Below are 15,080 nucleotides of genomic sequence, written 5' to 3'. Positions count from 1 at the left end.
GTGACGGGCATTTCTAGCTGCCAGCCGGTCCCTCCGACCGCCACTTGGTTTCTGGCTGGGGAGCACAGGTTGTGCCGGGAGAGGCTCCCCAGCAGGCATCTGCCACCTCGTGTGGCATGCCCAGGTCCTGGTTCAGATGGTGGTGTTCCCAAAGACACCACAGGGAGTGGATAGAAGGCTGAGACTCTTTCACACCCCTTGTGCACAAAGTCATCATGCAAACCCTCTGTGATCATGGGGACTGGAGGTGAAACGTGTTTCCAACAGCGTTGATTCAAAGAATCACAGAATCATCTAGGTTGGAAGAGACCTCCAAGATCACCTAGTCCAACCTCTGACCTAACCCATAGAATCCCAGAATCATTAGGGTTGGAAAACCCCTCCAAGATCACCTGGTCCAACCACCCCCCTACCACCAATGTCACCCACTAAACCATGTCCCCAAGCATCACGCCCAACCTTTCCTTGAACACCCCCAGGGACGGTGACTCCATGAGTTGGATGATAGGGAGGAATTCAAGCTATCTGGGTGTAATTTTTAAAAGTGAGAGGATGCTCTCAGAGGCTCTTTATGTAGCCAGCAAAGAGGACCAGCTTCCTCCAGAGCAAATTTAGATTGAAATTTTGTACATTTACAGATTTACATTGAAATTCTAGATTGAAACCCTTGCTTGGAGCAAACCTCTGGATGACTGTACATGGAGACTACTATAAACTCACATATGCATAGAAAATAATTCTTGTCTGGGGTAGCTACACATAAATATACTTGCTATTTTTTCAGTGTGGAGTGACTTCCTTCCACATCTTTCAGTAGCTGGTTCTATTTATTAGAAATAGGCTGAAAGTTTCCTGGTCTCAGAAACCTCTGACCAGAAAACAGATGCTATCAGCAGGTGAAATGGAAAAAATAATTTTCTGCTCTGCCTGACTTTTAGGATTGTTTGCTCTGCACAATGTTTATTATAACTTAATGCTCATGCGGAGAGGTGAGTCAGATGTTTTTAGTGCTCTAGTTTGCACTGAATTTTCAAAATATGGTACCATGGAGCACTCGGGGTTTGGATTTATGAAGAAAGTTGAAAAAAATGTGCATTTAACAGAAGGAAGGTGATCTCTGAACAGTTTTGGCAGAATAATCCGCAGTTCTGCTTGAAGTAGCAGCGAGACAGGGAAGGCGCCTGCTCTGCCAGTAGCATTTAATGACGAGAGATTTCCTGGTGCGGTGTGAAATATAAATTAACGGCAGAGAGAAATGTGGAATTGAAAGGAAACTCAATTTATCCACCTTCCTGAAATAATGAATCTAGCAATAAAAGGTTCTGGTTCAAAGCCAGGGCACAGGGAAGTGACTTGGAGTTTTTCTATTGATTTCAGTGGGCTCGTCTGATCCTTTCGCTGCCCTTCAGCCCCCCGGCCGTCATGCTGTCTTTTTTGGCTGGTAGCAAACTCTACCCATCCTTCCTGTCTTTGCTTTTCAAGTGCAGGTTGTGTCCCTGCATAGCGATCTCTGGCGAAGGGCTTTTCTTCTTGCTGTCTGTGGTTTAGGTTTGTAAATGCTAGTGATGATCTTTCTTGATTTGAGGCCCTTCAGGGTAAGGGAGCTTTGAGTCTGAAAGGAATCAATAGATAGTTGTTTTTTTTTTTTTTTTTTCCTATTTCATTTTGCTGGTTGAGCCCTGCTTTCGAAGAACTGTCTTTCTGCTTTATTGAACTTTGTTAAAAGACTGAGGCACCTGGAGAGCAGACTAGCTTCAGTTGTGAATGCATGTCTGTTCTTGCCTTGCTTCAAGCCCCCTTTCTCTCCATTAAAGGTTTGGTGGTGCTTTGTGAAAAAGCAAAGCATGGTACCCCACCCGGTGCATTCGTCTGACCCAACAACCTGCTGATTTGTGGAGGAATTTTTCCTCTGAATGGCTTTTGTTGTAAATGTTTTTCTGGTTTTTAGTCTTTAAAAGAAAATTAGATTTTAATCAGGGAAAAAAAAAGAAATCTGCTTTGTTCTGCATCTCCTCACTTCCAGGCACCCCCAACCTCACCCCTGTTTTTAAGACCTGTAGGTGAAACCTTGCTCACCGTGATTTTGGCTGCTATGGGGGAGCTTTGGAACCTACCACGGGGGAAGGATTGATGTAAGGAGCTGTGAGATCCTCACGGTGAGGTGTGAATCCAAACAGGGGCTGGACAAAATGCTTGCTTGCACCCATCAGCTGCTAAGATTAATTACCCCGGTACAAATCAGGGCAAGCTCCCGGTGGCCTAATGACAGCGGCATTCGTTCCGGAAGGCTTCGAGGGACACGCACGTTGGAAGGCACCCAACTTCACCCACGTTGGCTGAGCGCTGAGCAGTTGTTTGCTGCGAGCTGTCCGCGGAGGAATGGAGCCCTTAATCCTTCCGGCGCTGGCATTTCCTCCCACCGCTCGCAGTTCGGAGCTGGCTTCTCTCCTTCCCCTTCATTTTGAAACCCTACGCTGCTTCTGTTTGCTAGAGAGGATGCTGGAGGCGGTGGGTTTGCTTTTAGAGGGGCTCCTGGGGTTTTGTCCCCATGCCAGGAGGTGCAGGCACATCTCAAGGACATTAAGCCATGCTGCTTGCATGGGGCGAGCTGACAGGTTTCTGACAACTTTTCAGGCTCAGTGATGACCGGGGTGAGTCCAGCAACTTCAGTGAAGCAAACTGTTTATGCTTGGCTTCATCCGTAAGCTGCCAGTAAATCAGCTGGCTGCGGACTTGGCTTTTTTTGGCTTTAGCAGAGCAGTCCTCAAGCCAACAGTGTAGTGTCCCTTCTGAAAATGCAGTGTCTTCCTCCAGCTGAGCGCAAATGAGGGGTGAAGGGGGCAGCTTAGCTCGTGTTTGAGCATTGCATGGCATTTCGGTGAGCTCTGGGAATAAATTTGGTGGTAAATAAGCAAGCTAATGTGGTCTTGCAACATGTTGTACCCCCTCTGTTTTTCCTGTGTGCTCCGGATGGGGGTTTAGGACGTACTTCAGATAGATCTAGCTTGATTTAAAATTAATAATAATTTAAACTTAGAAGGACACATGTTCCTTTCAATCACTGGGCTCTCACCCTTTTAAGATTTTAAATATTTCCTTGCTTTTCTGAGACCAAATCACACCCTATTCAGATCATTTTGCTGTACTGATCTGCTATTTTGGGGGAACATAGTGGCCAGTTTGGTGATCTAGAGATTTGATAAGAGTTCTTCAAGTAAATTATCAAATGGATATGATGGTTCTTTCATCTCCAGAACAGCACAGCACTGAAATGTGTTCATCCCATAGTTCAGCAGGGAATAGCTGTGGCAGATGGGCGTTAGTTCTGCACGTGGCTAGTTTTGGCAGAGGATCACTTTCTAGTGATAGCCAGGGCATCTCCTCTAAATAAACTTTAAAAAACAAAACAAAAAAAACCAAAAGACCACCACCGTGGCTTCATTGTTTAACAAATTTCTTTGGTTTAAAAATTATATCACACCAAGGGTTGTCTTCCAGCATGAATGCAATCAGGCTGTAGAACTGGGTGAGAAATCTCATCGTTTCTGATACAGCAGGCTTGACTAAATTATGTCTACCCTGTGGGAGGGGTAGGTGGGATTTGTGTGCAGATGAATTTCATTTCATCTCCTACAGATCCTGTAGGAAATAAAAATAATCTTCCTGAGCCTGTCTGCTTTCCTACTCCACTGGTGCCAGGTGGTAAATAAAGCTGTGACCTTCGTCTGTGTCGGGGAGTTGCAGCAGAAGGGGCTGGTTCAGTTAAACGAAGCCTGAAATCCCCAAAGTGGAGAATCTATTCTGTGCACCACGGTATGAAGTTCAGGGCTGTTTCTAACAACCTAAATAAAAACTTGCAGCTCAGGAGAAGATAAAGTACACAAGCCAACTTCACAACTGAACCACAAGCTGAATCTTTCTGTGTCTTTCTTTCAATTTGTCTTTTACCATCCTGCTCACTTTGGACTTGGTCACACTCCCACCTGACATAGGGCGGGCATTTGGGAGGAACAAAAATGGTGAGAATGTGGGTAAAACACTAAGACTTCCTTCTGAAATATTCTTACTTCAAAGCGACTTCTGTCGTATTAAATGAGATTCTCTCCGTCTTTGTTTGGGTGCTGGCCATGTTGCTGTGTGCGCCTGGCAAAGGTCCACTCCATGCATCTGTTGGCTTTTTTTAGCTTAAGTGGCATGTGGAACAAGGCCTGTCCAGCTTCTTAGCTGGAGGAAAATGTTGACTCTTCATTTATTCATTTTATTTAACATTAAATTTTTGTTTAATAAGACAAATTCTGTTTTCCTCATTCCATGAGCCACCATGGCCACATCTGCATTAGCAAATATTGTGGTGCTGAGATCCATTGTCCATGACCCAAGCCTTTTGGAGGAAGAGGAGGTGATGGTGTGGTCACTTAGGAGTTGCTCTAGTCTCATCCTGTGGACTGAGCATGTCTTTGTGGCTGAGATGTATTCGGTTCAATCCTGGAGAGTATCTTCTGGTTTAGCTGCACCCAGAACCCTTCTGTGCTGTGAACCAGAGCACAAAGAGCAGGACCGAAGGGTGAGCTGCTTCCAAAATGCATCCTGAGAGGATGCTAATGCAAATGTGCTCAGCTGGGTTCCTTAGCAGGACATTTCTGAGCACTGTGTGAGATGAGCATGGTAAAGCTCAGTTATAGATAACCAGCAATTACTCATCTTATCCCAGTGGGAAGAGAAAGGAAGGGGAATGAGGAAGGGGTGGGAGGAGCAGGCTTTCTACAAGAACTGCCAAAAACGTCAGTTCTGTCATACTTGTGAAGTCTCACAGAGCTGAAAATGTAGACATCTTTTTCTCGAGCACCTTCCAAACTTCTAGTGGTTCTGCCTGAACTTCTGTAGGTGAGGTAACACCATTTCCTCCACCTACTTGTGGCTGTGATGGAGTGATTGGGAAGACACGATTTTAAGTCCTTTATTTTTGGCAGTAGAGGTTAGAAGCTGCTGCACGTAGCAGATGGCAACCTTCCATAAAGCACGTGGGAGCCTGCAAAGTAGGGGCCTGTAAAGCAATTTGAATGAGGGGCTGTTGGATGGAGGTTGAGCAGGACCCAGACCACATCCAATGCACGTGGGTCAGGCTTGCTCTGGTTCAGTTGGTGTTGAATCACCTTGGTGGTGCCGGGGAGATGTTCCCCGTTTTTCTGAAGACCCATCCAAGCCCATGCTGTAACTTGCTAGAATATTTCGACTTACAAAGAGTCTGATGGAGTTCTCACAGAATCAGCCAGGCAAGTGTATCTGGCAGGTGTACCATCATGGAACAGACCCAAAATAGCTTTTGGAGAGCTTGACGTCAGCTATGCTACTTGCATGTAAATGAATATATATATATATATATATATATTCCATGTATATGTATAGGAGGGGGAAAAAAACCTCTTCTGAAATATTTTCTTTGGGTTGTTTATCAGATCGGTGTCATCCAGTGCATGAATAGTGGCCAAAGTTATCCCATAAAGATCTTTTAAAGAGAGAAATGATTTTTTTTTTTTTGGAAGCAATGCTGATGCAAAATCAAGGATTGCTTTCTAACCTTCACTCACTTTCTGCAAAACATGTAGTAATTGTATTAGCAAAGAACAACTTAACTTTATTTTCTTTAATAGATAATTTTCCATGACCGTGGTTTTGGTAGTGTTTTTAGAGCCAGCAAAGAGTCAGATGCATATCATAGACTGATATCTCAGCATTTGAGATGCTTTAGACCTTACTTGCCATGGAAAACCATTTAATTGATTCAACAGTGTTACTAATGGGTATGAGGAGGTGTTAGACCCAGAAGGGGAGGAGAAAACAGCAAACAACAGGGAAAATGGAATTTGCAGGTTTGGAGATCTACAGACTGGAAGGCACCTAGGGAAACAGTCTGCAGAAAGGGTAAGGAATCCCTTCCTCCTGGAGAGCTCCGGTGGGACGGAGCAGAGCTGTGAAAGGATTTTGGCTTGGGTGTTTACAGAACCCAAATGTTGCGTGGGTGGATTTTAATCCACAATTTCTCAGGTGGAGAGGCTTGGTTCAGCTGTGCTGTAGTGGCTGGGTGTGGAGGTGGTTCATCATGGAGAGATGTTGCAGCCACACTGCTGCTTCTGGTGCTAGGGAAGGCTGGTGTGTGTTGTTGATGCAAATACCAAGGCTGGCATCCTGCTACCAAATGTGGGGCATTTGGGTTGGAAACCTTTCCAATTTCAGTGTTTTCCCTCAGAGAACCCATCTGTGCCTGTAGATGCAGATGTGTGTGTAAAGTGGGGAGAGGACAGTTTCTAAAATCATGGCAGAACGGTTTGGCCATGTGGGTCTGCTTGTACTCAGTAGCTGCACTGTAGAAGTACCTACATACCTTATTTTGGTCCCTTTTGCCCCATTTTTCTGGGATGCAGAGCCCCTAATGGAATTAGACGCCTGGTGCCGCTGAGGTCTGATAGAAGCTGGTTAACAAACTTCAGCTGAGATGAAGAACAATTTTAATCCTAATCCCTGGCCAAGAACTGGAAATTTCTCATAGAAAACAAAAAAATATTTTTTTTTTGGCACAGCAAAAGTTAAATAATTCCAACCCTTTATTGCTTTCTTTTTGGCGCTTTTTATAAGACGGAGCATACGAGGAAGAGCTGTATCACAAGACTGGTATCCAGGGTGATGCGTGATGAAACAGGCAACACAGTCAAGTAAATAGCTTCAGCCATTAAGATGGAAAGGGAGGGCAGAGAATTGTAGGATTTCTTATATATCACCAAAACAGTGTTTATACTGGTTACGTTTTGCATAATTGAAAAGCCATGAGACAGTTCACTAGAGAAAAGGACATTTTGAAAAGAGATTAATGGTGTGTGCTCGGGGTTTGGAAGGAAATTATAGTAGTAAAGTTGCTCATGCACTTCTTCAATTTTTCATCCCTTCTCGCTCGTTCTGGGAAGAGAGGATTCATTTGAATATTTTCCATAACTAATTTATTTCAGTGTTTTGTTCCGAACAAACTGGATGCTATTTGAAGCGGAAACATGTGTCGACTATTTAATGCCTGCAGGGTAAAACCAACAAGGAACACATGGAAACAGTGCTGGTTAGGGACAGTCTTCTTGCAACACTGTTCTCTCCATGGATGTCCTTGCGGTTTAGGATTTTACCCGTGCTATTGGAGAGGGGTACTCAACAGCTCTGTTAGGGATTTTTTATTTTGGGTGGTGGTTGCTATTTGAAACATTTATCAAAACTCAATATTGGTGCAAATGTCTTTCATCCGGCGCTGGTGTGGTCTCTTCTGCTGCTGTTATTATTTGCTAAAGACTTGCATATGTGGTGGTGGTGGGAATAAATGTTGTGGTTGGGTGGTTTGGCTCTCCAGAATTAGTGCCCCAGAGGAAGGAGAGGAAGGGTTTGTGTGTCTGTATCACAGTATCATCCCTAACCTGCCACAGAGAGTTGTTACCGTGTGATAATTGCTCGGTTATTTAGGCTGAGCTGATGGCAGAATAAGATGCCATGTTGCATCTCTCACAAGTGGATGGAAAAGTTAAACACCTCAAAAAACAGAAACGCTCAACCAACCAAAAAAACCCCAACCCAGCTCTGTACCAGAAAGGCTTCTTTTTTCCACCTGCCCCAAGTGCAGGAGGAACACCGTCCCAGCACTGCACAACACTCACCTCCGTGATGTGACCCCTCTGTCCAGAGCTGGGGAGAAGGGGCGCATCTCCCACCTCCCGGGGGGGAGAAGAGGTTACTGCCTCCCCTCTCCTGCTGTGTTGATGCTGAAAGAGGAGAAGAGGTGGGATCTTCACCCAGCCAGCAGAGCTGAGTGGTTTTTGACATCAAGGTGCCTTCAGCTGTGATTGCTAACACTTCTGTGTTAACTTCTGTGTTCCTCCTCTTTGTGCAAGTCCCACGAAATACTTGGCATGTTAGGCTGTTGGTATCTGTTGAAATCAGTGGGAAAAGATTTGACCTAATTAACTTGAGGCTTTTGGGGCAGCTGTATCAAGTGTTTGACCCATAAAGTTTGTAACCTAGAGGTAACCTGAAAGCTTCTTGCAGTCAGGTTCATGCTGTCTTGAGTAAACTCTTGCCTTGTAGATGCCTGATTACACCATCCAACCCCAACAGCCTCTAGATAAGATGTGGAAATGGAATACTATTAATGTGATTTCTCTTTCTGTCCACAGTGGGAGCGCCTCTGGTTCCTGATCCTCACCTTGTCCTTCTTCCTGACCCTGGTCTGGTTTTACTTCTGGTGGGAAGTTCGCAATGACTACAATGAAATCAACTGGTGAGCAGAGCCTCCCCGCTGTGGGGAGGCAAGCCCTTAACTGATCTGGCTGCTATTCTACGCCTCTAAAAGGCTTTTTCAGTACCAGGTCGGATGCATTTGCGTCCTTCTGATGGACTTGTTAATGACAAGTAAATGGAAAGCGAGGTGGAGAGGGAGGCAGAGAGCTGCTCCTGCCTATCTGCGCTGATAGATGTAATGTGCTCTCCTATCTCCATTTCTCAGCTGTAAGAACTTGGGGCAGGTGTGCACCCCAAAGCAGCTTGCGAAAACAAAGTGGAGCTGAAATCATGTAAAAGCCTTTTGTATTTTTTTCATTTGTTTGTTTCTACGGTCGGCTCCTTTTGGAAGCAGCTGAGCAATCTGGCCAAAACTTTCCACAATATAAATATAAATGAAAAAAATATTCAGCCTGAAGCAGACACGGGTGTGGAAAATTTTGCAATGTTGGAAGAAGCTGTAAAGCTTTCCAAGGGGATGTGCTGGGCAGTTTGGGGTATTGCCAACTCCCCCTCAGTGCTGGAAATCATCCTCTCTTTTACCATCTCAGCAGCATCCTAAAACATTTTTATAGTACCTTGGGCTCTGTTCTAACTAAACCGCTTTGACAACATCTTCTTGTCAAAAATAATATTTAAACAGAATTTTAAAACACAGCGGGTAGTTGATCTCTTAAATAAATTGCCTGCTTTAGATGCTAGAGTTATGTGAGGGAGAATGTTTACTAACTTGATGATGTGAGCTCTCTCCTCCCAGGAGAGTGTTTTTCCTTTGCTCAGACCAACACTCAGAACTGAAACCCATCGCTATTGGTCTTGCTGTTTATAACAAGAACATGAAGAAAATGCTTGATTATTTTTTCATTTTTAAGGCTATTTTGCAAGTCCTCTTTCAGCTTATGCCTTCAGTACAGGACATGAACAGGACTGAACTGCTCCAGTACAAAGCCAAATTGGTTTTGGCTCAAAGTTGAGAAAGGGCTACAAAATTAAGTAAAGATGATGAATGTCCTAGAAATGCCGTGAATGGACACTAAAGCTGTGGTGCTGCAAAGTTTTGGGTTCCCAAATATTAATGTGGGGATGGGAGGAGATGTGTAGGGCTGCTCCATGTGCAAAAGAGGTATTTGGGCTTTTGGGCATTTCACTTATCATGCAACCGGTGTGCACAGGGCACTGGAAGCACTTCTGGGTTGACAGCACTGGAAAAGCAAAAACTGTGTGCACAAGAGCCATGGAAAATCTCTCTGGATGCAAAATAACAGGGCTACATCTGTCCGTTCAAGCATTGCCATTTGGTGCTGAAAATGGGTCAGTGCTTTGCATGTGCTGTAACCCCAATTAGACCCCTGCTCCATGCGCTGGCACCAGAGGTTGTGGAGAACAGCAGGGTTTCTTAACGACAGCCTGAAATGCTGCAGAAAGGCTGGGAGGGGAGGATGGTAACATGGAGTGAGGTTTTAATTGCAGCCACGTCAGTTGCAGGGAGAGAGGAAACAATTTCCACTGTGGGTCTGTGCAGGCTGAGCCTGCCCCCTTCCCTCCCTGCACAGATGGGTGGGCTCCATTAAAAGATGATGGTAATTAGGGGAAAGTTTCCAGCCAGATGGGACACACAGAAGAGATAAAAGCACCATTTTGGTCCCAGCAGAGCTGTGAGCCTGTTGCTGACTGGATATGGCTATCACTTTTGGGGTCAATGTTCTTTTGATACTTGTTCCTATTGCCTCCCTCTCTGCTCCGTGATCTATTTACAAGCCATGAACACTTCCTGACTAGAACAGGATAGAATGGTTCATTTGGAAAGGACCTAAAAGAGTCCAAGTCCAACTGCCTGGCCACTTCAGGGCTAACCAAAAGTTAGAGCACATTACTGAGGGCATTATCCTCATTATTATTTTGAACACTGACAGGCTTGACCAACCACCTCCCCAAGAAGCCTGTGTCAGTGTCTGACCACCCTCATGGTAAAGAAATTTTTCCATACATCCAGTCTGACCCTCCCTGGTGCAGCTTTGGGCTGTTCCCATGTGTCCTGCTGTTGGTGACCAGGGAGCAGAGGCCGGTACCTCCCTCTGCTTCATCTCCTCAGGGAATTGCAGAGCAATGAGGCCACCTCTCAGCCTCCTGTTCTCCAGACCAGCCAACCCAGCCTCTCCTCGAACACATGCCTTCCTCTGGATGCATTCAAATATCTTAACATCCTTTTCATATTTATGTATTTTTATATTCATATAAGAAGAGCTCTTTGGGGCAAACACCATCATTGTGCAGGGCCTAGCACACCGAGGTGGTGATAGGCTCCCTGGAGGCCCTGGGACAAGGAATTGCCTTCACATTCATGTGATGAGCTGCTGAGCTCTGTTCTGCCTTGTGAAGCTCATCCTCATGAGCTGTCCTTCCTCACATCATGTACAGACAACTCCACTGAACCTCCTCGGGTCTGCCTCACCACAGCAGGTGAAGGAACATGGGAGGTGTTGTCCAGTCAACCCTTGAAGTAGGACTGCCACTGGCACTAGGCCAGGTTGACTGTGAAGTCCTGAAACCCCAAGGATGAAAACTTCCGTCTCGGCTTTGTTCCAGCTCCACACCACCTTCTGTGAGGAGGTTTTCCAACTCAAACCTCCAAGGACCATTTCCCATTGTGACAATGTCACCGAGAAGAGATTGGTTTCATCATCTTCACTGCTGTCTGTCAGTGTAGGCAGCAATTAGATCATCTGTTAACTTCTTTTCTGTGAGACTAAACAAGCCCAGCTTCCTCAAGCTTTCCTAGTAAGCCCTATTTCCCAGATGCCTCTCCATCTGGGTTTGGTAGCTCTCTGTTGGACCCCCTCCAATGTCCTCCTTGAACTGGGAGGCCCCAACCAGGACAAGGTGGTGCTGGTGCCACCTTACCAGTGTTGAGCAGATGGGAGAGCAACTTCCCATGGTCTGCTGATCCCAATCCTCCTAACGCATGTGTGTCCTAATGTGTGGTTTGACTTATAAGGGAGGTATCCTGTTGGCTTTCACAACCTTTTCTCCATAACCCCAGCATCCTTCTCAGTGTGCTATCCTTTGTGTTTTTTGGGCTAAAATGACGCTTGAAACCTGGATCCATTAAGAGGTTCTTCATTTCTTAGCCCACACATGCAGGGCATTGCTAGATGCTGCTGAGCAGCTTATAGGGATGAATTAAGAGGAAGCAGAAACCTACAAGTGACCATAGCAAAGCCTGCCTGCAGTTCAGGCCATGTGGCCAGGGTTCTGCAGTGGATGCACCTGCCTATGTAGAAACCAAATTGACCTCTTAATTAAATTGTGGTAGTGGTAGGGTTTACCTACATAAATGTGTGTACTTGGCCTTTAAGCTTGTAGAGACTTAAGGGACTATTCTGGGATTGAAATGGGCTTTGAAGAAAGACAAAATTGTAGCCTGGTATGTGTTGCTGCAGGCTTTTAACCTTTTTCTGCAAGGTTTGCTGCCTGAATATGCAATTAGGTCTTTGTCAGTGAAAGCCCTTTGTGTCTCTTAAATGGAAAGTAAATATCTGTTAATTTTTTTTTTTTTTTTTGCTTTGGGCATTTCCTTTTCTTGTGTCAACATTTTGTTGCATTATGCTTCAGATCTGTGCAAGGTCGAAGCCTACGTACTGCGACAAAACTCTTGAACTTCATTAATAAGGGATGCAGAAGGTGCTGTAACTTGTGAACCTGGCTGTATTTCCTCTAGAGCAAGACTATAAATTTAGCAATTTTTTTCCCCTTCCTTAGTTCTGGAGAAGTATCTGTTTTGTAACTACCATGGAAACAGCATTTTAAAACAGTCATTTGCACATCAAGCAAAGACCTGAAGGCCACTTTGAAGGGGCATCAGAGCAAAATTCGAAATGTACTGAAGCTGAGCTAGGGAAGGCGTTAATGGTGGCACAAGCAAAGAATTCAGAGGAACCTTTTTTTTTTTTTTTTTTCTTGGAATCCTAGAGCAGAACCTGGATATACGTCATGTTTGTCTAGCCTGAGGATTTGCTTTGCAGATCCTTTGTGGGAGCTTTTTTTTCTGGATACAACAAACTGGGGAAGTTGTCAGGCTGGAGTTTGTGGCTGATGAATGATGCAAAATTTTTAGTGATGGGAAGGGGGCTGTGGAGATTGAGTCTTTGAGCTGGTTGCATGCAGTGTTTGTAGTTTATTCTAACAAAAAAAATTTGGCCAGTTCATGTACTGTGTTATGGAATCCCCTATTACAGTGTGGGTTTACATGGAGGTAATTAACACAAATCCAAGTCAACCTAGTGATGTGTCTGTCCCCAAAATTCACTGTAAAATGCTTTAGTCCAGGTCAGACTAGAACTCTCAGAAGTTTCAAGAAGGGATTTGGCTGCCTCTCTCCTGGTGCAGTGGGACCTGGGTACTTTTGGGATTATTTTGATGGGAGCGTGATTGAACATATGGGACTCCATGGTGGCCCTGGACAACACTGGTGCATGAAATAAAAGGAAGACTGAGCATCCTGCAGACATCTGGCCAGCTGTGGTGAAGAGGTGATGGTTCAAGAAAAACTTGCAAAATCATCCAATAATATGATTAAAACAAAACAAAGCAAACAAACAACAGCTTTTACTCTTTGTCATTCATGTGGCTGCTCTTTTAAGGGTGGTTTTTCTACCTTCTTCCTCCAGGCCTCGCTGAAGTGTAGTTACAGATGCATGCAGTAGTGTCTGTCTCCTCTCTTAAATGCTGTAGTGCATGAGACTGAGGGTCACATCAGCTCTGGGGATGCTGTTTTTTAAAACTGATCCCTATTTTGTTGGTTTCAGCTTTTTGACAGCTCCTGCTCAGGTTCTTTGAGCTCTGTCTCAGCTACTTTGCCTTCTTGGCTGTTTTTTGGGGAGGAGAAGGGGGTCCTTTTGGACACTGACAGAAGCACCAATTTTGATAGGCATGTGTCTGGAGTAGCATGGAAGCATGCACGTGCTATAATTGTATTATTAGTAGTGCATAGGGATCTGGAGAGTTTTCAAAAGCCTTTGCACCCCAAAATCCTGTTTGTTATACCAGCTTTTGTCTGGGAGGCAGGGATGGGGAAGAAGGGGCACCTCTGTTTTGGGGAGGATGCTGTTCCTGGGGCTCTATTTCCTTCTGCTTTTTGTGACAGCCTTCTAGGCCAGGGACAGTACAGGACTGAGTCAGTCTTGAGTTTTGCTACTGCTTCGCTGTAATGTGCTTTAATGACTCTCCAGTCCGTCTCCAGGATAGCTTTAACGGGAAGTGTATTGCTATTTAAATGCAAATTTGACATTTGAGACCCACTGCCGGGCACAAGCGACTGTCTCTGGCTGTGCTGCCAGTAATGGACTGCTTCACCTGATGCTCCTGTTCACAAAGCTCTTGTTGTGCTGTGGCTTCGTGACCGCGATGGAAAGAGGCAGGCAGATGAGCCAGATCTGCCCTCTGAAGTATAGGGTTGGGAAACCTGATAACTGAGAACAGAGAGGGCGCCTGGGTGAATACAGGAAACGAGAGGACAAAAATCAGCTTCAGCAGGAGAACGGAGCCTAGCAGGCAGCTGAGAGCTGTTGGGGATCGAGCACTGCAATCCCAGCAGCTGAGGTAGGGAGTGAGCATGGGCTTCTCTGGTTTTAGAGCAGTTCTGGAAAAAACTGGCCTCTGTTTTTGTGCTGCTATACCTCGACGAGCTAGCAGCTCTTCTGTGTGTTCTCAGGGGAACTGTAGGAAATTTGCTGGTTCCTCCAGACCATCACTCACCAGAGAGGCTGTTTTGGAGATAAATGCTTTGGAGGTAGACCTGTAGGATGCAGAAAAGGATTTAAGAGTCCTGGTGGACACCAAGATGAACATGAGGAAGCAATGTGCTCTTGGTGCAAAGAAAGTTAACAGTATTCTTGGCTGCATGAGGCAAAGTATTGCCAGCAGTTCAAGGGAGGTGATCCTTCCCCTCTGCTCAGCCCTGGTGAGGCTGCACTTGGAGTGCTGGGTCCAGTCCTGTGGCTGCCTCTTGCAAAGGTTGGATCACAGAGGCATCGAGTGGCCCGCCTCTTACTTAACTTTAAGGTAACCAGAAGGGCTGGGACAAGGGAACTTGCTGGGCCAAGAACCCTCACAGCATCCTTCAGGCTCAGCAGACAGACCCTTGAGTTGGTTGGAGAAGATCAGAAGGATGCGGTTCCTCTACCAGCCTCATTTGGGGAAGCCCCAAGCCCACTTCTTGACCGTCTCCACTCTAGGAGGATTGGACTTTCTCTCCAGACCATCGCAATAAAAGGCACTGTCTCTGATACATACAGACGATCCAATGTCTTCCATCACCTTGTCCCTCTGAAAATAGTTTTTTGCCTTAAGTACAAAGCACCGTTACGCTCAGCAAGACTTTTCTTCCCTCATCCTTGATACCATCTCTATATTACATTTATTACATTTATTACTTTCTGAATACATAGGACAGCTTTGGATCTATTGTTTAGGCAAACAACAGCAAATATAAGGATACTTTCCTCTTGTTTATAGGGAATATTTTTTTGAAAGCTCATCCTGTATGTTTTTTCCCAGCGTAACGATGTTGCTGTGTTTGACATAATTGTCGGATTCCTCTTTGCAGAGTTAATTTCCCATGAGGGATCAAAGCACAAACACTGCTTTTTGGTTTTACTTTTCAGAATGGTTTGTGCTTTTTTGCTGCTTATCCATGCAGTAGAAGCTGAAAGGCCCATTTTCTACAGACTCGTCTAATCCTAGCGGAGTTGCTATGTTGTTGAATCCCTTAATCT

General features: G+C 45.2%; 1 protein-coding gene across 5 annotated transcripts in view; it reads left to right on the top strand.

The window, feature by feature from the left end:
- GDPD5 (glycerophosphodiester phosphodiesterase domain containing 5) overlaps window positions 1–15,080 on the top strand; it is a 160,914-nt gene that overhangs the window by 107,428 nt on the left and 38,406 nt on the right. For all 5 annotated transcript variants that reach the window (XM_035560465.2, XM_035560469.2, XM_035560467.2 and 2 more), the window contains one exon: window positions 8,205–8,308. In XM_035560465.2, coding sequence (XP_035416358.1) covers window positions 8,205–8,308 — 104 coding nt within the window. The remainder of the gene's footprint in view (window positions 1–8,204; window positions 8,309–15,080) is intronic.

The sequence above is a fragment of the Cygnus atratus genome, chromosome 1 (assembly GCF_013377495.2).
Source record: "Cygnus atratus isolate AKBS03 ecotype Queensland, Australia chromosome 1, CAtr_DNAZoo_HiC_assembly, whole genome shotgun sequence".
NCBI lineage: Eukaryota > Metazoa > Chordata > Aves > Anseriformes > Anatidae > Cygnus > Cygnus atratus.
The sequence above is the reverse complement of the archived record's forward strand: the minus strand, read 5'-3'. Positions and strand labels throughout refer to the sequence as shown.